Genomic DNA, 23,007 nt, shown 5'->3' on the forward strand with positions numbered 1-23,007 from the left:
TATCTTTTTATTAGCTGTACAGCAATACATTCCTCATACATGCCCTCTCAGCCCAACCCAGCCATAATACATGTATTTATGTTGGTTTTCAGATCATTGCAAAATTCACACAGTACAGCCAGGTACAAAAATGCATTAACCCAGAATTTAAGCGCTTGACAAAAAACAATTTCAATGCAATTACATATAGGAGGAAATGTCAGGTTGTATCAGCATTAAAATGTTGTGAAAGAAAGTAAATAGTCATCTTAAACGAGTAACAAACTTTATACAAAATATCCTTCCCTCATAGTTCTCTCCTCCCCTTTTTGAACTTCATTATCAGAATTTCTCAAGGCCCTCTGACCGCTCCTGTACACATCCCAAAACAAAACTATGCAGTTAGGACAAAACGGTCTGAGAAATTAACAGTGAACTGGGAGAAACATTCTGCTTCACAAGATTACCAAAGCCTCAACAATCATATTTCATTTACAGTTAAGACCTGAAGCTAGTTCAATTGGACACCTCCCTCTTCAAATTCAACTCTGGACCGCGAAGCCAGTTCCACTGAATTTGTTCATTGTTCCCCTCTAATCAGGGAGTGATTTAGACCTGGGACACCAGGTGTGTGCAATTAATTATTAGGTAGAACAGAAAACCAGCAGGCTCCGGACCTCGTAGGGTAAGAGTTGAACACAGATCTTGACTAAAGCTTTTAAGAATATTAACACATTTTACATCACTTTATCTCTTTACCTCATCTTGAAATGCAAAACAAGACATGGTCATCTTTCAAAAACTATAACATTAGTGACTGTGGTTTGGGATGAACAGTGGGATAAGAATATGTAATGTACCTCCATAACGCCACTACAAATATTCTGGCTAAAAAGCTCAAAACAGGGAAGGTCATATTGCCAACATGATTCTCAAAGTGGGCAAAGCCTCCCACATTAGAGATTAGAAAGCCACATAGGACCTGTGTTCCAAACAGCTACGGTTGAGTTCCTTTCCTCCAGCATTAAAGGTCTTTAAATCACTAGAAAAATATTAAAATGTTGGTAACAAAACTAAAATAAAAGTATTTACAAGCAAAACCAGCCCAGATTACCTTTTGTACAACATAACAACCGCGGTCTTAAACTTTGTGGATGGATGAATCCATTGTCCCTGGCCTGATTATAATAGTTAATTTGATGTTGATGTAAGGCTCTACAAACTTCATAATCTGTGACAAGTATAATAATAAGTCAAATGGAATATGCAGTAAATAAATGTCAAAAAAGAAAGGAGTTCCTTTCAAAAGTCAGTTTTAGTCTACAGCAGATATAAGGTTCTAGATTCCAAGGCTCACTTGGCACTCACTGTTGCCATGTCAAGGTCACAAACCGGTTAAGAGAATAGTTGTTAGAGTGAAGGGGGGGGGACACAACTGACCACTACAGTAAGTCCCAATGTCCACCATGTGTAGAACCTCAGCTACCACCCCTCCATGCACTAATAGATTACAGTAGAGAATGGATCCATTATTTCACCAATTTATCCACCCTCCAAAATCTACATTTCTACAGACATTTTTACATTTACATTTTAGTCATTTAGCAGACGCTCTTATCCAGAGCGACTTACAGGAGCAATTAGGGTTAAGTGCCTTAAGGGCACATCGACAGATTTTTCACCTAGTCGGCTCGGGGATTAGAACCAGCGACCTTTCGGTTACTGGCACAACGCTCTTACCCACTAAGCTACCTGCCGCCCCAGACCAAAGCAATTGGAACTTAAACTGTTACAGTGAATGCATGGAAGGATGTGGGTTTGAGAGTGAAAAGAAACACAGATTTGTTAAAAACAAATTATGAAAATAAAGAGTAAAGCGGAGTGGTTTGTAATATGGCAGATCATATGAAGAGGGTGGACTTGAAGGGAAATGTTGAGAGAAGGGGGAAGTCCTTGAGCTGTCTGTGTGGGCTAGATCACCGGTCCATCATGCTGAGGATCATCTCAGGGGTGAGATCTCCGTTGGACGCAACCTCTGCTACAGGCAGCGCCACCCCTGCCTCTGCCTCCTCTGACTGCTCAACCACCACCTCTATGGCAGCCTGCTCAGCCTCTGGCTCATTCTTCACTATGATGTTCTCTATGGCACCTGTATTCTCATCCTCCACCTGGATGATGGCTGCTGCTGAGGAGACAGAGGTAACACCAGGCATTATAACGCAGCATGAAATGGTCATTAACCTTGGCATAAAATGGGCATAGAGTTAGACATTCCATGACATAGGACCAGTGGGGTTTAACTCACCTGCAGCAGCCTTGCCCTTAGGGGTAGCCTTGCTAGCTTTGGCAGGTGAGGCGGGTTTGGGCGCATTCTTGGGGGGTCTACCGCGTTTCCTCTTCACGGGAGGCTCCACAGGGGCAGGGATAGGCTTGGTGGGTGGAGCCTGCTCCAACTCCATCTCCTCCTCCTCTTCTTCATCCTCCAGCAGTGCCGCCTCAGCCTCCTCATCCTCTTCATCAATGTCATCCAGCTCAGGATCAGCATTGTCCTCTGGAGATGGGAACAGTTAAAAAGAGTAACACTGATCTCATTACATTCAACAAGCAATAGTAAGTAGAGGTGTGAACTGAAAAAGCTTACTATAGCAAAGTTAATAGGCCACTACAATTAGATATGTTTCTGTAAAACAGGCCTCTCACCACTGTCGTCGTCATCATCGTCCTTCCTTGAGCGCATCTTCCTCTTCCTCCCACCTCGTCCTCTCTTGGGTGGGATTCCATTCTCTCCTTCACCAGGATCCCCGTTACAGTTCTCTGCATGTCTGGCCATGGTGTTCTAAGGAGAGGAACACAAAATGTAAAATAAAATAAAATGAAGGGCTATGTCCAAAACATAGGTGTATTCTTCCACTCAGTTAATTTGTGTTTGAGTAAGTGTCCATACCCTGCGGGTGAAGGTCTTGCCACACTTTGTGCACACAAAGGCAGTCGGCACAAAGTTGGGGTCATGGTAGCGCCGGAAGTGCATGTCCAGGAGCTGCTTCTGACGGAAGGTCTTCTCGCACTGGCTACAGGAGTAAGGCTTCTCTCCTGTGTGCGTGCGCCTGTGCATCAGCATGTGGCGCTCCTAGTCAATGCAAAGAAAGCAAGAAACACAGCATAAGGACAGAGAAACTGCTGGGAATTTTACCAACTCCATCACAAAACAATCAGCATAGAACCAATTTCCATAAACCCTTGCCTTCCTGCCAATGACCTTGATTGGATAATTACTGACAAAAGGGGCATTGACGCCATCGCCGTAGCTACCCAGCATCCTACACTGTACATTTACGCTGGTCTAGATCCATCAATCATCCCAGGTTACAGACAGCAGGCCCTCTTACTTGTCTGCAGCAGTAGTCACACTGGTCACACTTGAAGCGTTTCTCATTCTTGTGGGACTTCTGGTGCTGGATGAGAGCGTAGCGCTCGTGGAACACAGCATCACAGTAACGGCATTTCCTGCCCTGCTCAATGAACGAGTGCTGCTTACGCAGATGGACACCTGGAGGAGAGAGGGGTGTTAAAACCAGCTTAATGAGAGAGATGTCATCTGTATACACATTAGGCAAGTTCAAGCACGATTAAGTTTACGGTGGAAATGTCCAAATCATGCGGTCATCATATTGGGATGATCAGGTCAAGTCAACGTCTAGGTATCTAACCCAGGTCACTCTTGCGGGCGATAACTGTGTCACAGTGGGGGCAGTGGAACTTGGCCACGTTCTCTGTGTGCTTCTGCAGGATGTGCATCTTCATGGTTCCACTCTGGGTGAAACGGGCGTGGCAGATGTAGCATTCATATGGCTTCTCTCCTGGAAAACAAAGCAAGGAAACATGAGTGAACAAGTTCAACAATCAGGTCAGTCACTAATTGTGTTTACACAGTTTCCTTGTGGCTGTGCCTCACCCGAGTGTGTCCTCATGTGTCTCTTCAGCTTGTAGGTGTCTCTGCTGGCGTAGCTGCACAGACTGCACTGGAACGGACGCTCCCCGGTGTGGGAACGGATGTGCCGCTTCAGCTTGCTCACCTCCACACTGGCATAGTCACACATGGAGCACTTGAAGGGTTTCTCATGAGTGTGCTTGTAGCGACGATGTCGGACCAGCTCTCCGCTGGTCACAAAGGCCATGTCACAATCTTGACACTTGTGTGGTCTGGTACCTGTAGACAGAACAGTTATAACGGTATCCAACATGGACAGGACTAGCAATATAGGACCGTCCTTCAATGTGACTGATGACATCATACCTGTGTGTGTGTTGAGGTGGTTCCTCAGCAGGGTAACGGTCCTGAAGGCCCTTCCACACAGATGGCACTTGTGGGGCCTCTCGTCCGTATGGCTCTTCATATGTCGGTCCAGGTTGGAGCGGCGGGGACAGGTGTAGCTACACAGCTCACACTGGAATGTTTTCTTCACACCTGGAGCATACAAATGCCTAGAGTCAGCACTTGCAGAGGCAAACAGCACCACAACTTGAGTTACAACATTCACTATAAACAAAGGACACAGCAAGCAGGGGTGCTAGTAATCTCACCCTTCTTCTTGATCTTGGTGGGTTTGGGGGGCTTCATGTTGCCCACCACCTTCTCCGCGTTGACCTCAGAGAGCATCCCCTCCTGCTGCTCCTCCTCAAAGTCATAGACAGACACATCCATGTTGTCTTTGTCCCCCTCTGTGTTGTAGCGCAGCTTGCTCTTCTTTGCCTTCTTGGCAGTCTTCTTGGCTGGGGGCTGGTAGTCTGGGTCCGTGGTCCATTGTGGGTCTTCAGCCTGGGGCTCGCAGTGCAGCTCCTCCTCCTCCTCCTCAGGCTGGACCTGCTGCTCCTCCTGGTGCTGGAGCTCATCCTGCTCCACTGTCTCCACCTCACCATTCGCACCCACCTTCACCACCTGAAGAAGCAGTAGTGTTGAAAGTTTCTCTAGAACTAGTACATCTAGATATGCACCAGTGGCACAAAACTCTGCTGTACACCACTGGGAAAAGATGCTTCCATTAGCTCTGAATTATGTAATATCTAGTCTAGTGAAGTGCAGTCTCTTACCTGGAAGCCCTCTGGCAGGGGCAGGGTGTGGCAGATCATAGGATTTCCATCTTTGGGCATGGCCGTGGCGTCCACAAAGGTTCCCTGTAGCTCCTCTACAGTGGCCTGCGTTACGGGCACAGCAGAGACAGGCACCTGGACTAGCTGTAGCTCCCCAAGGCCTCCAAGCTGCTGCTCCTCCAAATTGACAACCTGCAGAGTGATGATCTGGGTCTCATCCACAGTGGTGACAGTGGCCTCGTGGGCTGTGACCACAGGGGCGTCCATCACCTCAGTCTTCATCTGCAGCAGGGCCGGGTCCAGGGAATCCATTACCATCATCTCCACATTGACTCCATCCACCAGCTGCTGGGGATCTAGACATGCCTCTCCCGCTGGCTGCTCGTCCATCACCCCCTCTGCTGCTTGCTGGAGCAGGTCTGCCACCACCTCCTCCCCCTCATAGGTGATGCTGTCCTTGGCCTCAACCACAACGTCAGTTGGTCCTCCGTCCATTGGTAATACCTGAGAGAGCCAACCCAAAACCAACAATCAGCACACAATCTAGCAATGTAATGTAAACTCATTTATTCATAAATGTTGAAACTGTATTTTCTATTTGCAGGGATTTTAAAACACTTTTCAGTACCTGGACATATGATCAATCTAGCTAGGCCTAACAGACAGAAAATGGCATAGTGTTCAGTTCACTCAAGATCTCAGATAAAGTTGATGCAACTTCCTAAATTGTTACCTGCACCAGAAAGGAATACTTCATCTTTCTAGACCTGCTTGGCTTCCTCAATTTCTGACTCAACTCTCCTGACTGTTACCTGACACTCAACCTGCGGGGAAGACAAACAAGTTGAACTTTCTACATAAACCTACTGCATGAATTGAATGCGCGCAGACATTCGTAGCTAGTACGGCCAGGCTGCAATTGCGGGCCGCAATTTTGATAGAGGACATGAAGTCATATAGCTAGCTAACGTTAGCTAGTCATGTTTTTGTACCGCTACCAGCCGGGTTGTAGAGGGAGCTCTACCCTGTTTTTATCAATTCGAGCTAGCTAGTGTCGTTGTAGCTCAAGGTAGGATTTGAATCAGACAACGGACACTGGATGGAACATGAACTGCAGTGAGCTTGCAGAAGACATTTCGTTAAAAATTCTAGATTACATGCGCATTAAATTTAGGGCGGAGGGAGACGTCGTTTTACTGGAAACGGCTATCGGGGTCATTTAGCTAGCTATGCATCTTCCTTGTTTTAATTCGGTCTGCGCAACAAGCCAATCTAGCTACCTAACGTTAGCTAGTAAGAAGCTGGCGCCTGCTAAAATTGTGAATCGTCTTGACTTGGACTTGTTTAATTGCTAGCTTTTAAAATATGATAATTAGTTAGCTAAACTATAACCTCTATCAAACTAACAGTTAGCAAGTTATCCAAGTCAATGGTAGGGGTTTGCTAGCTGTTGCGAAGGCCGTTGTGCTTGTGGGCGAAAACATTGACAGCAAACAGTTTTGTTACTGTACTTATAATTTCGATAATTGCTGGCTTTATTAGTTAACAATACTAGTTAGTGGCGTTGAAAGTAACGTTACATAGTTAACTTAGCGGTCTAGCTAACAAGTTATGCGTTGGACGGGTAGTTAGCTAGCTGTATACAACTAACGTTCGCTATGAGTTACTGTAGCAAAATTGTATGTGCGCTTTAGAAAATTCGTTGTTCTGGGCTGCAATCTGGCGCGCGTTGAGTTGATACGCAACCGCGAGTTTCCATCTCGACTCCGTGAAAAGGCAGGAAACAAAGACGAAGAAAAAGAAAATGGACGCCTGGCCTTAGAACTAAACCAACACGTTGAAGTCTTTATTGGTCGATCCTTTCCGAAATGCAAACTAATATAGCTCCAAAATGAGTCGTTATTGCAAAATTTCGTTGAACTTCTGGGTTATAAATGTTTTTTGCTAAATTTTCAATAACGATAGAGGGAGACAAACACCCCCCGTCTGCCGCCTGGACCGGGAGCCCCATCGTGACACCTAGAGGCCGATTAAAGCTCCTGCAAAGCTCCCCCCTTTTCTGGAAAGTACTCTTACTTTACCTGCTCTTCGCCGTTTATTTCCTCGCTGAATTCGATAGAAAGCCCAGAGTATGTTCTTCAATCTGACCGAGATGGCTGAGAATTTCGCCCTTCTCCTCCGGGGGTTTTAATCCTCTCCCGCTTTTTCAGAATAGGCTCCGCACAAAATGGCGGCCTTGTGAAGTTCGTGCGCCTGTGCAGAGTGAAGGGGGGCGGTGGCGAAGGGGTGGGTGTAAACATTGAATTATGGGGATTGGCCATGTGGGGCGCTACTTTTGAAATAAGGTACAGTCATGAATAGATCATTTGAGGTTATTTATCATAAATCTGATAGAATTTCTAACTTCATATGAATGTCAAGTTAAAATCTGTTGTCACAGGGTGTATTATATATTTATTCAACAGGCCTATAATAAATAATAATAAACCCTATCTGAATGTGTCTGCCTCTAATGTAGTTGTACCAAAATTATTGAAAACCTGTACATATAATTGAGCCATTCAATGTTAGTCATCAACTTTTTCCAGGTTTTTCTATCAGTTTGAACAATAATGTGTGTCTGCCCCTCATTGCTGTGCCAAAAGCCATGGCTACAGTTTCATTAGCTATGTGTCTGTTTATTTTAATATGACCAAATGTAATTAACATAGAAGGGTGATAATGTATAATTTCCCTATCACAGCAAAAGGAAACTTCATTTTTGAACACATTTTTATTAATAATTCGTTTACATTTGATGCCAGGCAAGATATCTGCCAGACTATACTCTTATAGAAAAAAAAAAAAATCTAAAGAAAATCACTTATTTTAATGCTGCACAATTTGAGTCATGGAAAATATACTTTGCTGCAGTGTTTCTATTAGCACTGCATCTCTTCATTCTTAGTCTCATCTCATGTCTCATTAAACCACTCTCCACTAACTTGAGGCACTTATACACTGAAGGAGCTTTTTAAGTTGTCTATTGTTATTTTGAAGTCCTATATAATAAAACGGATGACTCTGCAAAGTAAATAATATACAGTGAATGCAGGTTCTCATCACTCCCTAATTCCACACTATATTGCCAGCAGGTGGCCAGTCCTAGCACAGTCTGGTTGTCTGTTTAAGTGAGAAGTTGTCTGCTCCAAAAAGGCAAAGTCCAGTCCACCACAGTTTTAAGTTTTCAATAATAATAATAAAAAAAGAACTCCACCACCCATACAGCAGAAATGATCTTCAGTTATATCAACAGTGGCGCGAGTCCAAGGAAGTGCATGGTGACTTGAGGCATCAGCACTCAAACCAAATATGAATTTACTCAGATTGTTTCTACAATGGCAACCGAATTACACTACAATTATATAACATATACACTTCCAGTGGGAATATATGTTTCCATAAAGCATATAATGATAGTATGGAATGATGGCACTGTAATAACTTTCTTCAGACTTCCTTTCCCAGCCGGCATTTCAACAAGCTCCTCATCAGACCGTGGTCCTAGAATTTGGAACTGATGCACCACCATCATCTCCTGAGGAACAACCCAATCCTTCCATCCCCATGACTTACTTCAGTACTCCTACCACACACTCAGTCATTCTCAACACAGACCAACGCCAACCTGCTTCATCACAAATTCAGCAGATCAAAAGTGCATTTCCCCAGAAAAGTAATCATGTCACTTTTCCACTTTGTTCTATCAATGCCATGATCTGACACAATGATTGTTGTGTCCTACCATCCATTCATCATCCCAGCTATAATTACCTGACTCAGAAGGCAACACCACCAGACCAAAACATACTGTAAGGCAGTAAAATATTTCTACCACTCTTCATCGATTCTACAATTCCACAGTTCTTCATGAGTAGTTATCACTTATTTACACACAGGTTGGTAATATGCGAGTTTAGTTCACTGACTTCGTGTCAAGCTGTAGATGTCATCCCAGTGTTAGTGAGTGCATGTGCAACAGTCAGCATCCTCTTTGCATATGGGTATATTGTACCCTCTTTGACAGTGTATATTTTGATGTGTGTATGGCATAATGGCTCTGTAACAGTGTGTTGACATGGGCATGATGGTATCAGTATTCCGTTGTAGTGGCATTAGAAGGCTGTGCTGGCCATGCTGCCAGGGGAGAAGAGGCGTGGCACTCCCTCCTGCAGTGATGTCTCAACGTGTCTGTGGGCCAGCTTCCCCTCCTCACCTGGATGGAACACAGAGAACGTCAATCACACATACGTGTCTCTTTCCCCTCAAACATCTTATCCCATTATTCCCTCATTCACTAGATGCCTCCCACAGAAACCCCACCCTCTGTGCCCTTGTACCCCTTGATCAACGTTTATTGGTCACGTACACACATTTGCAGGTGCAGCGAAATGCTGGTGTTTCTAGCTCCAACAGTGCAGTAATACCTAGCAATAAAACAATACACACATAATCCAGAAATATTATTTTTTCTAAAGAAATATCAGAACGAGTAATGTCAGAGACATGACCAAAAGTATGTGGACACCTGCTCGTCGAACATCTCATTCCAAAATCATGGGCATTAACATGGAGTTGGTCCCCCCTTTCCTGCTATAACAGCCTCCACTCTTGTGGGAAGACTTTCCACTAGATGTTGGAACATTGCTGCGGGGACTTGCTTCCATTCAGCCACAAGAGCATTAGTGAGGTCGGGCACTGATGTTGGGCGATTAGGCCTGGCTCGCAGCCAGCGTTCCAATTAATCCCAAAGGTGTTAGATGGGGTTGAGGTCAGGGCTCTGTGCAAGCCAGTCAAGTTATTCCACGCCGATCTCGACAAACCATTTCTGTATGGACCTCGTTTTGTGCATGGGGGAATTGTCATGTTGAAACAGGAAAGGGCCTTCCCCAAACTGTTGCCACAAAGTTGGAAGCACAGAATCGTCTAGAATGTTATTGTATGCTGTAGCGTTAAGATTTCCCTTCACTGGAACTAAGAGGCCTAGCCCGAACCATGAAAAACACCCTCAGACCATTATTCCTCCTCCACCAAACTTTATAGTTGGCACTATGTATTGGGGCAGGTAGTGTTCTTCTGGAATCCGCCAAACCCAGATTCGTCCATCGGACTGCCAGATAGTGAAGCGTGACTCATCACTCCAGAGAACGTGTTTCCACTGCTCCAGAGTCCAATGGCGGCGAGCTTTACACCACTCCAGCTGACGCTTGGCATTGTGCATGGTGATCTTAGGCTTGTGTGCGGCTGATTGGCTATGGAAACTCATATCATGAAGCTCCCGACGAACAGTTCTTGTGCTGACGTTGCTTCCAGAGGCAGTTTGGAACTCGGTAGTGAGTGTTGGGGCGGCAGGTAGCTTAGTGGTTAAGAGCGTTGTGCCAGTAACCGAAAGGTCGCTGGTTCTAATCCCCGAGACGACTAGGTGAAAAATCTGTCGATGTGCCCTTGAGCAAGGCACTTAACCCTAATTGCTCCTGTAAGTCGCTCTGGATAAGAGCGTCTGCTAAATGACTAAAAAAAAAAAAAAATTAAAAAAAATTGTTGCAACTGAGGAAAGCCTCAGTTGCGCTACACACTTCAGCGGTCTGATTCTGTGAGCTTGTGTGGCCTACCACTTCGCGGCTGAGCCGTTGTTGCTCCTAGACGTTTCCACTTCACAATAACAGCACTTACAATTGACCGGTGCAGCTTTAGCAGGGCAGAAATTTGACGAAATGACTTGGAAAGGTGGCATCCTTTGACGGTGCCACGTTGAAAGTCACTGAGCTCTTCAGATAAGGCCATTCTACTGCCAATGTTTGTCTATGGAGATTGCATGGCTGTGGGCTCGATTTTATACACCTGTCAGCAACGGGTGTGGCTGAAATAGCTGAATCCACACATTTGTAGGGGTGTCCACATACTTTTGTATATATAGTGTATATACATACATACAGTGCATTCGGAAAGTATTCAGACCCCTTGACTTTTTCCACATTTTGTTACGTTACAGCCTTATTCATCAATCTACACACAATACCCCATAATGACAAAGCGAAAACAGGTTTTTAGAAATGTTTGCAAATTTACTACAAATAAAAAACTGAAATACCTTATTTACATAAGTATTCAGACCCTTTGCTATGAGACTCGAAATTGAGCTCAGGTGCATCCTGTTTCCATTGATCATCCTTGAGATGTTTCTACAACTTGATTGGAGTCCACCTGTGGTAAATTCAATTGATTGGACATGATTTGGAAAGGCACACACCTGTCTATATAAGGTCCCACAGTTGACAGTGCATGTCAGAGCAAAAACCAAGCCATGAGGTCGAAGGAATTGTCCGTAGAGCTCAGACTGGATTGTGTCGAGGCACAGATCTGGGAAAAAAATGTCTACAGCATTTAAGGTCCCCAAGAAGACAGTGGCCTTCAGTTTGGAACCACCAAGACTCATCCTAGAGCTGGCCGCCCGGCCAAACTCAGGGAGGTGACCATGAACCCAATGGTCACTCTGACAGAGCTACAGAGTTCCTCTGTGGAGATGGGACAACCTTCCAGAAGGACAACCATTTCTGCAGCACTCCACCAATCAGGCCTTTATGATAGAGTGGCCAGACAGAAGCCACTCCTCAGTAAAAGGCACATGACAGGCCGCTTGGAGTTTGCCAAAAGGCACCTAAAGGACTCTCAGATCATGAGAAACAAGATTCTCTGGTCTGTTGAAACCAAGATTGAACTCTTTGGCCTGAATGCCAAGCGTCACGTCTGGAGAAAACCTGGCACCATCCCTACGGTAAGTCATGGTGGTGGCAGCATCATGCTGTGGGGATGTTTTTCAGCGGCAGAGACTGGGAGACTAGTCAGGATCGAGGGAAAGATGAACAGAGCAAAGTACAGAGAGATCCTTGATGAAAACCTGCTCCAGAGCGCTCAGGACCTCAGACTGGAGCAAAGGTTCACCTTCCAACAGGACAACGACCCTAAGCACACAGCCAAGACAAAGCAGGAGTGGCTTCGGGACAAGTCTCTGAATGTTCTTGAGTGGCCTAGCCAGAGCCCGGACTTGAACCCGAACGAACATCTGTGGAGAGAAAATAGCTGTGCAGCGATGCTCCCCATCCAACCTGACAGAGCTTGAGAGGATCTGCAGAGAAGAATGGCAGAAACTCCCCAAATACAGGTGTGCCAAGCTTGTAGCGTCATACCCAAGAAGACTCGAGGCTGTAATCGCTGCCAAAGGTGCTTCAACAAAGTACTGAGTAAAGGGTCTGAATACTTATGTAAATGTGATTTCATTTTTATTTTTTTATATACATTTGTAAAAAATTCGAAAACCAGTTTTTGCTTTGTCATTATGGGGAATTGTGTGTAGATTGATGAGGGGAAAAAACAATTTAATACATTTTAGAATAAGGCTGTAAGGTAACAAAATGTGGAAAGAGTCAAGGGGTCTGAATACTTTCAGAATGCACTGTACATAAATAATCCCACTCAGTTCCCTATCAAACGTATACTTTTTATCTTTCTACTCACCAAGCACCAGCAGTGCTTGTTTGGCAGCATCCCTCACATCCTCCTTGTCTGATCGACAGAGATAGACCAGCTGGTCGATGCTCTCTTTGGCCTGCAGAACATAAAAAACAGAGTGGACTCGACAGTCTGACTCCAGACACTAGGGGAGGTAGAGGTAAAAGATAGCTGGAACACAGAGACTGTTGAAGAGATTTGAATATTAAGTGGTAAGACTGACCTTCAGACATGCAAGTGCTTTACAGCCACACACTCTCGTCTCCACGCTCTCATTCTCCAGAAGCTCCAGACAGCTTACCAGGGCCTGGGGTAAAATACCAAAATACACTATAATTTACCCAAACACACATACATCCACACTCGTGATCCTAGCATCAAGATAACACTTTTTAAGAGGTGCATTTCAAAAGTGCTACAGTGAGTATGGCCTGAAATTAATGCGTCTCGGTCTCACCCTCTCTCGATGGCGTGGCTGGTCGGCGAGGCTCCGGAGCAGGGAGCTGGCAGAGGCAGACACCTTCCCCCGCGGGTCCCTGAGCAGTAGGCTGACAGCATGCAGGCCCTCCCTCTTCAGGCTGCTCTCTGGAGGCCTCTTCAGGGCCTTCACCAGCACCTCCTGGTCCCCTGACTGCAGGCTCTGAACCAGCCACACTGAGGGGGAATAGGGGAGGAGGAGGAGGAGGAGGGTGGACAGGGAAACAGAGAAAGAAACAGGGTGTTGTGGAAGGAAGAGGAAAAGCACAGAGAGGTAGTAAAAAAGAGAGCGAATGAGGAAGGATGGGAATGGTGATAGAAAGAAGATAATAAAATGAGGTGATTATGTTATAGTGGGTGTGGTGAAACAACAACAATGAGAGCAATCAGCCATTTAAATGACCTACATTCACACATTCATCATGACTGACCATAGAGCCAAGTGGCTGTCTGTAACCTAGTAAGACACATTAATACATTCATTCACACTAACTCCAAGCAATTAAGGAGGCCCATTCACAACCATAGTCAATCTCCTAGACACTCACCCTCCTCTGCTAGTTCGATGATGTGTGTGTCCAGCTCGCTCACTCCCTCGGCCTCTAGGTAGCTCCAGAACTGGAAGAGGGTCAGCATCTCTCTGGCCGCCCCGCCCCCACGCTTGGGCAGCCTCCTCTCCAGAATCCTCTCCACCAGATGCAAGAACACTAGACACAGCACAGAGAGATGGGTCAGACGTGACAGGATAGCACATCACAGCTACCCTCTAATGTGTGTATATGTGACATCAGATAGGCCACTGGAATCAAAGTCAGGAGCATTGCTGATCCAAACTCCTCCTTAGGGAGAGTGTTTTAGACCATGTATCACTATGTTTAAATATTATATATGCCATTTAGCAGACGCTTTTATTCATAGAGACTTACATACATTTTATGCATGGGTGGTCCCGGGAATCAAACCCACTATCCTGGCATTACAAGCGCCATGCTCTACCAACTGAGCTACAAAGGACCATATTATGAATTATATAATGCATGATAGACACACACAGAGACACAACAACCGTATCATACCTGTGTCTGCCAGGCTAACTCCTCTCTCAGGCAGTCTGTTGGTGTAAGCAGCGGCCAGTGTTGTGAGGAAAGCCTCTGTGGAGGTGCTGTACACACTGCCATTATCCGTACACTGCTGCCAGAGCAATGTTGCCCCTTGGCACTGTTCTAACTGGGGAACCACTACTCCAGGAGAGATGGACAGTAGAAGGAAGGCAGACAGAAAAGAAAACAAGTTAGAGATGATAGTAATTGAATCATTTACAATTACAGTAGTTAGCCTTTGTCATTATAGCCTTAGCTCTGTCAGTGACTAAACTAATATGTTGTTTTATTGTCCTCCTTTCAGCCGTAATGAACTCACCCTCATCTGGCTGAGTGGCTCCTCCAGGGGTCTCCTTGGCAACACGTCTGATGAGCTCGAGGACGCGGGCCTCCCTGAGCAGGCGATCCAGAGCATACATCTCCCCACAGCGCAGAGGCCCAAAGGTCCCCAACCTCTGCAAAGAATACACACAGCACCAGCCATTAGGAGTCACAGGCATCACATAGACAAAACCGATACAACAAATCAGGACATTTGGTAAGACCACAGATGTCAATTTTTAAATTGTTTTATTACATTACTCATATGGAGTATGTCATGTTCCTCACCAGAAGTTGTGCACTGCAGTTCTTCAGATGGACCAGTAGGGCATGGTCTAGAGCCTGGCAGCCTGTGCTCACAGGTCCAGAGGAGTGGGACTCCCAGCATCTCTCCTCACAGCACTCATCCTCCCCTGCACTCTCCTCTGGTGGCCTACCAGGGGCGCTGTGGCACTCACTAAACACAACAACCACACAGGAGCACAGGCATGAGCACATCAGGAGAGTTGTTACCCTAGAGTGGTACCCCAGAGAGCCATGGCGCTACATATCATGCCACCTTTAGACCAGGTGAGGGAATTATCATTCAGAATACCAATTAACTTTTCTTATCATTACAAACATCTAGCATGAGAGCATATTTAAATATGTGTTACAGTGGCTCACCACTAGATGGCAGTAAGTAACCACACCGAAATACAACTAGCTCCTTCACCAGCAAAACTTCTCATCTTTAAAACTGACTGTGATGGAACATAGAGAGGGAGGCCATTTTATGGACCCTGACCTGTCTGTCACACTCCTCTTCTCCCCATCCTCCTCCTCTTCATCCTCGTCCTCCAGGTCTGAGGTGTTGAGGAAGTCAAAGCTGCCGAGGGCTGTCTCCACCGCCAGACTCTGGACACTGGACGAACAACTGCATGTATGGCCCTTCAGAACACACACATAGACACGTGATATAGAGAGACAAACACACATGCACACACGTACTCAAACATACAGTACACACACAGTAACAAAAGCAAACATTCTTCAGCAATCCACATCAACGCCATATAAGTCCTGATTGTAAGTGTACACCCCGTATTTGGAAAAGGATCATCTGAGGAAAGTGTCTGGGAACAAAACAGTGTGTTCTTAAAATTATGACATGATGAAATGAAGAATAATTCAGAAGGTCAAACATTTTCTGTGTTTCCTATCGCCTTGTCAAAGGGTTTGGCTGAGTGAGCTCTGATGCTTATCTGTGTCTCAGTTGGGAAGAAGGTGGGTGTGTGTACGTTTAAGAGGCTGACGGCCACCCAGCGACAGTACACACATCTCCCGCTGCAGCATTGTGGGATGGAAACATTTAGACTGAGCTAAAGGGCAGGAAGTTCCGCACCCTGATTCCAATCCCGCAGGGAACTGTGGGATTCTGGAACTATGAAATCTACTCAACCCCCACCAACGCCCCCCTCACTCTTATGAAGTGGTCATTTCCATTGTCAGGTGCAACATAAAACACATGAGTCAGAGCCATATACACACACAGCTATAACTCACTGTTAATGTCTCCTCCAGTAGTCTGAGCTCCTGCTCCAGGACCTGTAACTCAGGAAACTGTCCCCTGTAGTCATCCAGAGAGGCGATGACTGCACTCAGGGCTTCCTCAACTCCATTGTCTACAGCCTGCTGCTTCTCACCCTCTGTGGGCCTGGCCTCTACTACAGGCCTATGCTTCTCGGCCTCCACCACCACTGCCCTGTGGGCAGTGTATGATATGTCCTCTGTGCTCTGGGCCTGTGCTTGTAAGTCTGCCCTGAGATCCAGAGAGGCACCTTGCTGAGACACGGCATCAGTCCTAGTGGGTGCAAAGCTCTGAAGTTCTGGCTCTACCTCTGAAACAGCGCCTGAAACAACCTCAAACCCAGTGTCTGACTCTATAGACACTGCAGAATACCTTCTCTCCGGCCTGCTCTCCTCCACAGTCACAGTAGCTGGGGCGAGTGGCTCAGAGGGGTCCCCGACCACCACAGTCTCAGCTGGGACAGGGGCTGACTCTGCCCTGGCAGGCATCTCCATCTCAATATCGTTTATAGAGATCCCAGACTGCAGGGAGGTGGCCTCAGAGGGCTCCACTGATTCGCCAGTTGACCTGTCCGTCAGTACGCCATCGGCACTGTTCTCACTGATATGGCTGAGGGAGCGTGAATAACGTGCGTGGCCGTTAGGCACAGCCTGTTTCCCAGAATCCTCCTCTTTCCCTGCTGCTCCAGTGTCTGGCTCATCCTTCTGCACATCCTCCACTTTGGCTGAGCGGGTAGGGGTGGAGGTGGCAGAGTCTCTGGGAGCAAAGGAGATCTCAATGGAGGGCGCGGCGGCCTGGACCTCTAGCTGGACCAGATTCTTGTTGGCGTGACGCAGCCCCAGGGAGGGCTGGGGGCTGGATGAGTCGTCTGATGACTCCGAGGAGTTAGACCAGGCTGTGCCATTCTCCATCTCCTCCTGCCTCCTCAGCATGTTCTACATTGAGAGAAAAAGAGAGACAGAGGGAGGGAGGAAGAGCACAAGGGTGACAAAGTAAAATGGAGACACTACCATCACATTTTGAAGATGGGACTAGTCCAGCAGACATTCAGTATGATAACTGAGAGTCAGACAGACAGACAGATGGCTGACGGCCCCTGTAAACCCATGCCAACCATTATAGACCAGAGCAGAGCAGAGCTGCCTGGCCTCTGGCCCAGAAAGCAAACAGACTCCCTGCTCCCTTTAATTAACTTCTCATTTATCAGGCCTCTGCTTCGCTGGGCATCCAGGCCTACCTCACTGGAACAATAAGAACAAATACAGGCTTCATATTGAGAGCTGGAAGCTGTGTCTGTTTCCCAGCGCTCTCTGTCATTGAGAATACTACTAAAGACTATTTAAAAACCCACAAGGAACACATCTAACCATCAACACAGAGATTCTACAGTGGCCAACAGTACAGAGGTTCTAAACAACAATTGACAGCACAACACAATCTACAAAGATCTACTGTGAGTTCTTCTACGGAGGTTCTATTACCATGCTCTACCACAAATACCACACCTTTAACTAGTAACTACTGAGGGGTCTAGTGGGATGTCTGTAGTGGCTAGCAGCACTTACGTCAGTCTGCATGTTAGCAGAGCCCACGCGGACTGAGGAAACGTCACTGCAGGAGCAGCTCTGAGACAGTCTCTCAGCCAGAGTGTCACGGAACACATCCAGCAGGGACCAGCGCTGTTTGGGGGACATCATGCTCCTTGACAGGCTCCTCGGAGCAGTCTTTACGCCACCAGGTAAAGCAGGAGAGGGCCGTGAGAACGGTCCACTGGTGGACCAATGCTATTACACATCACAGCTAGCCTACACAGTCATTCTCTTCACCGCAACATGGAATTCTTTTTTTCTAACTCAATCAAGTTATTTAAGTAAGACAAATAGATGCTGGAAGTATTTAGCTTGCCCATTGACAAAACAGACCAATACATCCTGTTAGCTTTGTGAACCAGCGGATGTGTACAGAAAACCTCCTGACGTTCTAATGCTGCATCTTAACAGCACAACAACCACCGCTGACAGACAACGTGTTGCATTACAGAGAACAGAACATGTCCTGGATACCTGGCAGCAGATTAACCTGGCGGCAGACTATCAGTGAGTCACCAGGGAGGAAAAAGATAAGGCTCAGTACAGCTGGTAGAACTGTACCAGGCTCTGTGCTCTATGTGCCATAATGAACAGAATGATCTATAGCTGAGACACCCCCTTAAAGGAAAACTCCACCCAAAAACTATTTTGGTATTTTGGTTTCATTAGTCCATTGTTGATATAGTCTCAAAATGTTTCGCATGACAGCAATCAAGTTTTCAAGATATATAACTTTAAAAATACAGAAATACAGCCGGTATGATGCATTTTGCATCATATGATGCTGCGTTTTGAATCATATGACAGTTACTGTCTCAGATGGAAAAATCATTAATCAAACTGTGCCTCTGAGGTAGACTGGATGAGATGACAGCAGGAGACTTTGGTGCCATGGATGGAAATGAAAAATGGGTTGAGAGAGCTATCACTCAGATTCATTCGAATAACCATTCCTCAATTACAGCTCATCACTCCATGGATTATGGATCATATTAAGAAAGAGGACACTGTTTAGAGGACTGGGTTACTCACATAGAATGCCTGTTCCCGTAAGGAGGGGGTATCAGGAGGACTCTGGTTGTAGGTGGAGAAGCGTTTGTTCACCGTGGGGGGTTTGTTGACCGTGCTGGCGGCCGAGGCTTGGTCATCCTTGTCGAAAGGGCTGACAGAGAGATAAAAAGGGCACAGAAACTTAATACTAGACCCACACACAAATATATGCGCACCACACATACACAAATACACAAAGACGTGTTTGTGCACTAGTGGTGGTATCCACTTAAAGCAGTTCACCACACTGATGTGATAGCCACTCACTTCCAGGTGACCTCCAGGCTCAGTTTGATGGTCCCCAGGTCATTGATGTCCACGGCCACCGTCCGGGGTAGAGCAGCAAACAGATCTTTGGTCTCACACGACACGTTCCCCACCACCACGTGATTGGCCAGGCTCTTCAGCTCTGTCACCTAGGAAACCATAGTAAGACACATCACAATCAGTGATTCGGGTATGATCTAAATCTCTCCAAACCCCACTCCAATGCCTGCTTTTGATAAGCATTAGCTCTCAAAATGATACATTATTCTCCATGGCAAACTATTTCTCCCGCTCTCTCCCTCTCACTCCCTCCCCCTTCCCCTCTCCCTCCCTCTCCCTCCCCCTTCCCCCTTCCCCTCTCTCTCTCCCTCCCCCTTCCCCTCTCTCTCTCTCTCCCTCCCCCTTCCCCTCTCCCTCCCCCTCTCCCTCTCCCTCCCCCTCCCCCTCTCCCTCTCCCTCCCCCTTCCCCTCTCTCTCTCCCTCCCCCTTCCCCTCTCTCTCCCTCCCCCTTCCCCTCTCTCTCTCCCTCTCCTTCCCCTCTCCCTCCCCCTTCCCCTCTCCCTCTCCCTCTCCCTTCCCCTCTCCCTCTCCCTCCCCTTCCCCTCTCCCTCTCCCTTCCCCTCTCCCTCTCCCTTCCCCTCTACCTCCCCCTTCCCATCTTCCTCTCCCTCTCCCTCCCCTTCCCCCCTCTCTCCCTCCCCCTTCCCCTCTCCCTCCCCCTCTCCCTCCCCTTCCCCTCTCCCTCCCCCTCTCCCTCCCCTTCCCCTCTCCCTTCCCCTCTCCCTCTCCCTCCCCTTCCCCTCTACTCCCCCTTCCCATCTTCCTCTCCCTCTCCCTTCCCCCCTCTCCCTCCCCCTTCCCCTCTCCCTCCCCCTTCCCCTTCCCTCTCCCTTCCCCTCTCCCTCTCCCTTCCCTCTCCCTCTCCCTCCCTCTCCCCTCCCTCTCCCTTCCCCTTCCCCTTCCCCCCTCTCCCTTCCCCTTCCCCTCTCCCTCTCCCTTCCCTCTCCCTCTCCCTCCCCCCTTCCCCTCTCTCTCCCCCGTTCATTCATTCTGTGTCTCCTGACTTTCCGATCCCGTGACATGATTGGGCAAAGTAATGAAATCAGTGAGGGAGAAAAACAAGTTGATATCCAGCTGCTCTCCTCTCTCACTGAGCTGTTATATCCATTACCCCTGAGCCCTCGCTTCACACACAGATGTGACAAAGTGAATGTGAGTGAGAGTGACAGACGGTCTGTGTGTGTGTATGTGTGTTCATCTGTATACTAGTTTTAGGCCAGGATTTGCTGCTTCATACCTTTATTGATAGGAACTCTGTGATGAGAGGCAGGAAGACCATGTCCTCGCTGTCCCACACCTGCTTGCCGTTGATCTCCATCCTTCCCCTCAGCTTCCAGCGCTGCCGCCCATACTTCATAAAGATCTAAAAGGTCAGGGGTCAGGTTTAGGTTCAATATGGAATAACAGAAACACACAATGAGCCAGTCACTGTCACATTCATCTTGGTCTTCACACATTTCCTTATTCTTAAGTCTTCGCTGAGTCATTTGTGTTTTGCTGCAAGCGGAGTTAAGCTCTGGAGGTTCTGTTTATAGGTGCCTTCCCCCTGCGAGGTAACGGAGTGTGCCACTGACTCACATCGATTATGCTGTCAATCATCACTAAATCTATGCATGTTAAAACAGATGGAGGCAGTACTGACACATTAACACCTTTCCTTTTCCAATGACCCTCCTCCTCCTGCAGATAGCCCAGCTCTGAGAGCCCATGTTACGGTAGCATATACACTCCCTCCACCAGCACTAACACTTAGAATGATGATGCTGGGGCAGCCATGCAGAAACTACTCCTGCAAGGACAGCAAGAGTGGAGGGAACAGAGACAGAGAGAGAGACAGAGAGAGAGAAATAAATAAACTCACCTCATATGTGTCCCCAGCACAAAGCCGTGCGAACCCTGCTAGACCTACAACAAACAAAAACATTTCAAGGCCACATACAAGCAAACAAACAATCTCACAATGCAACCGTTTGATTGGACTAGACCAACAGGAAGCGAAGATACACTGGGGCCCGGAGTCACAACAGACGAAGAGGATGGAGTTGACTGATATGAACATACCCTTCATCTTAACATGGAACTCCCCTAGCTGGTTTTCCAGCTCGCTCTCCAACATGCACATGTTCTGCAAAGAGCAGGAGAGAGAAAGAGAGAACGTTATGGAAAAGCCTTAGAAACATTAGGCAGTCAACACTACAATTATTGTACTAATATCATAGAGCAAAGCCCTGGGAGAACGAGAGCATCTGTTCTTAGTCAGGTTACCCTGCAGTCTTTGAACTCTGTCTCGGGACAATTACTCTGTCCTCGGCTTCCTGTACATCTTATCCTGGTACTCCCTCCCTTCTTTCCCTCACTGATCAGCTCTTCTCTCTCACCCCTCACCTCTGTGTACTCTTTGTAGCCCTTGTTGGCCTCAGACAGGCTCTCTCTGGCCTCGCGGCTGCCCTGGGAGGCTGTGTAGGCCTTCACCATTTTGTTGGCCCCATCCCTGAGCCGGTGCTGCATACAGTAGGCCTCATACAGCTCGTCAATCTGAGGAAGACAAAACACATGGATGGTTACATTCATTTGTCCTTTACAGTAGTTATACAATTGTATATCTTTATTATACATTTTTTTAAATGTTCGTTTATTTTATTTTATTCACCAAACATTAAAACATACACCGTACACCCTAAAGGTCTCTTCATTAATCTTTTTCAATAGTAGTAATCCATTTAGTCGTGACACATTCTATTTCCATTATCATGGAACCATAAAGCATGTAATTGCACCATAATCCTTCCCTTGGTTCTTGACACTTTAACGACCTCTGAAAAAAGTGTGTCTGTAAAATTAAGAAGCGACTGCAATACAGTGGAAGTCCAGATGGTGACATTCCACTGGCCTCACTGCACCTCATACACACACACACATATATAAATATAAGTAATAACCTCTGCTTCCTGTTGTTGGCCTTGTTATTGGTCTACGACTTCCTCCTGCACCTCATTTTCCCACATATACACTATGTATACAAATGTATGTGACACCCCTTCAATTTAGTGGATTTGGCTATTTCAGCCACACCTGTTGTATAAAATCGAGCACGCTGCCATGCAATCTCCATAGACAAACATTGGCAGTAGAATGGCTTTACTGAAGAGCTCAGTGACTTTCAATGTGGCACCTTCATAGGATGCCACCTTTCCAACAAGTCAGTTCGTCAAATTTCTGCCCTGCTAAAGCTGCCCCGGTCAACTGCAAGTGCTGTTATTGTGAAGTGGAAACGTCTAGGAGCAACAATGGCTCTGCTGTGAAGTGGTAGGCCACACAAGCTCACAGAACGGGACCGCTGAACACTGAAGCATGTAGCACGTAAAAATCATCTGTCCTCGGTTGCAACACTCACTACCGAGTTCCAAACTGCCTCTGGAAGCAACGTCAGCACAAGAACTGTTCGTCGGGAGCTTCATGAAATGGGTTTCCATGGCTGAGCAGCGTCGGCTGGAGTGGTGTAAAGCTCACCGCCATTGGACTCTGGAGCAGTGGAAACACGTTCTCTGGAGTGATGAATCACGCTTCACCATCTGGCAGTCCGACGGACGAATCTGGGTTTGCCGGATGCCAGGAGAACGCTACCTGCCTGAATGCATAGTGCCAACTGTAAAGTTTGGTGGAGGAGGAATAATGGTCTGGGGCTGTTCTTCATGGTTCGGGCTAGGCCCCTTAGTTCCAATGAAGGGAAATCTTAATGCTACAGCATACAATGACATTCTAGACGATTCTGTGCTTCCAACTTTGTGGCAACAGTTTGGGGAAGGCCCTTTCCTGTTTCAGCATGACAATGCCCCCGTGCACAAAAGAAAAGTGGAGGCTGTTATAGCAGCAAAGGGGGGACCAACTCCATATTAATGGCCATGATTTTGGAATTAGATTTTCGACGAGCATGGGTCCACATACGTTTGGTCATCGA

At 46.9% G+C, this 23,007-nt stretch overlaps 2 protein-coding genes across 8 annotated transcripts in view; both read right to left on the reverse strand.

Moving 5' to 3' along the window:
• Positions 1 to 1,670: 1,670 nt before the first annotated feature.
• LOC121576649 (transcriptional repressor CTCF-like) lies at positions 1,671 to 7,511 on the reverse strand. 3 transcript variants are annotated; one of them, XM_041889968.2, is made up of 12 exons: positions 7,149 to 7,511; positions 5,801 to 5,891; positions 5,068 to 5,571; positions 4,561 to 4,915; positions 4,274 to 4,444; positions 3,932 to 4,186; positions 3,687 to 3,836; positions 3,366 to 3,526; positions 2,924 to 3,106; positions 2,680 to 2,815; positions 2,285 to 2,530; positions 1,671 to 2,161 (listed from the first exon to the last, which is right to left on the reverse strand). In XM_041889968.2, the coding sequence occupies exons 2-12, from the start codon at positions 5,822 to 5,824 to the stop codon at positions 1,956 to 1,958; spliced, it is 2,391 nt and encodes a 796-aa protein (XP_041745902.1). In that variant the 5' UTR covers positions 5,825 to 5,891; positions 7,149 to 7,511; the 3' UTR covers positions 1,671 to 1,955. The 3 variants fall into 3 exon arrangements, with proteins under 3 accessions (XP_041745902.1, XP_041745900.1, XP_041745903.1); XM_041889966.2 differs by having other exon boundaries at positions 1,671 to 2,164; positions 7,149 to 7,510; XM_041889969.2 differs by lacking the exon at positions 5,801 to 5,891 and having other exon boundaries at positions 1,671 to 2,164; positions 7,149 to 7,510.
• Positions 7,512 to 7,821: 310 nt separating this feature from the next.
• Positions 7,822 to 23,007, reverse strand: part of ripor1 (RHO family interacting cell polarization regulator 1) — an 82,307-nt gene continuing 67,121 nt past the window's right edge. For 4 of the 5 annotated variants that reach the window (XM_041889963.2, XM_041889962.2, XM_041889964.2 and 1 more), the window contains exons 7-23: positions 21,435 to 21,584; positions 21,111 to 21,174; positions 20,911 to 20,954; positions 20,287 to 20,412; positions 18,990 to 19,138; positions 18,705 to 18,834; positions 17,649 to 17,807; positions 16,059 to 17,018; positions 15,301 to 15,443; positions 14,802 to 14,970; positions 14,512 to 14,647; positions 14,169 to 14,330; positions 13,641 to 13,799; positions 13,073 to 13,269; positions 12,839 to 12,922; positions 12,622 to 12,712; positions 7,822 to 9,322 (exon numbers count right to left, since the gene is read on the reverse strand). In XM_041889963.2, coding sequence (XP_041745897.2) covers positions 9,222 to 9,322; positions 12,622 to 12,712; positions 12,839 to 12,922; positions 13,073 to 13,269; positions 13,641 to 13,799; positions 14,169 to 14,330; positions 14,512 to 14,647; positions 14,802 to 14,970; positions 15,301 to 15,443; positions 16,059 to 17,018; positions 17,649 to 17,807; positions 18,705 to 18,834; positions 18,990 to 19,138; positions 20,287 to 20,412; positions 20,911 to 20,954; positions 21,111 to 21,174; positions 21,435 to 21,584 — 3,024 coding nt within the window. In that variant the 3' untranslated portion in view covers positions 7,822 to 9,221. The remainder of the gene's footprint in view (positions 9,323 to 12,621; positions 12,713 to 12,838; positions 12,923 to 13,072; positions 13,270 to 13,640; positions 13,800 to 14,168; positions 14,331 to 14,511; positions 14,648 to 14,801; positions 14,971 to 15,300; positions 15,444 to 16,058; positions 17,019 to 17,648; positions 17,808 to 18,704; positions 18,835 to 18,989; positions 19,139 to 20,286; positions 20,413 to 20,910; positions 20,955 to 21,110; positions 21,175 to 21,434; positions 21,585 to 23,007) is intronic. The other variant, XM_041889965.2, reaches the window with a different exon arrangement.

This window comes from Coregonus clupeaformis, chromosome 11 (genome assembly GCF_020615455.1).
Source record: "Coregonus clupeaformis isolate EN_2021a chromosome 11, ASM2061545v1, whole genome shotgun sequence".
Taxonomy (NCBI): Eukaryota; Metazoa; Chordata; class Actinopteri; order Salmoniformes; family Salmonidae; genus Coregonus; species Coregonus clupeaformis.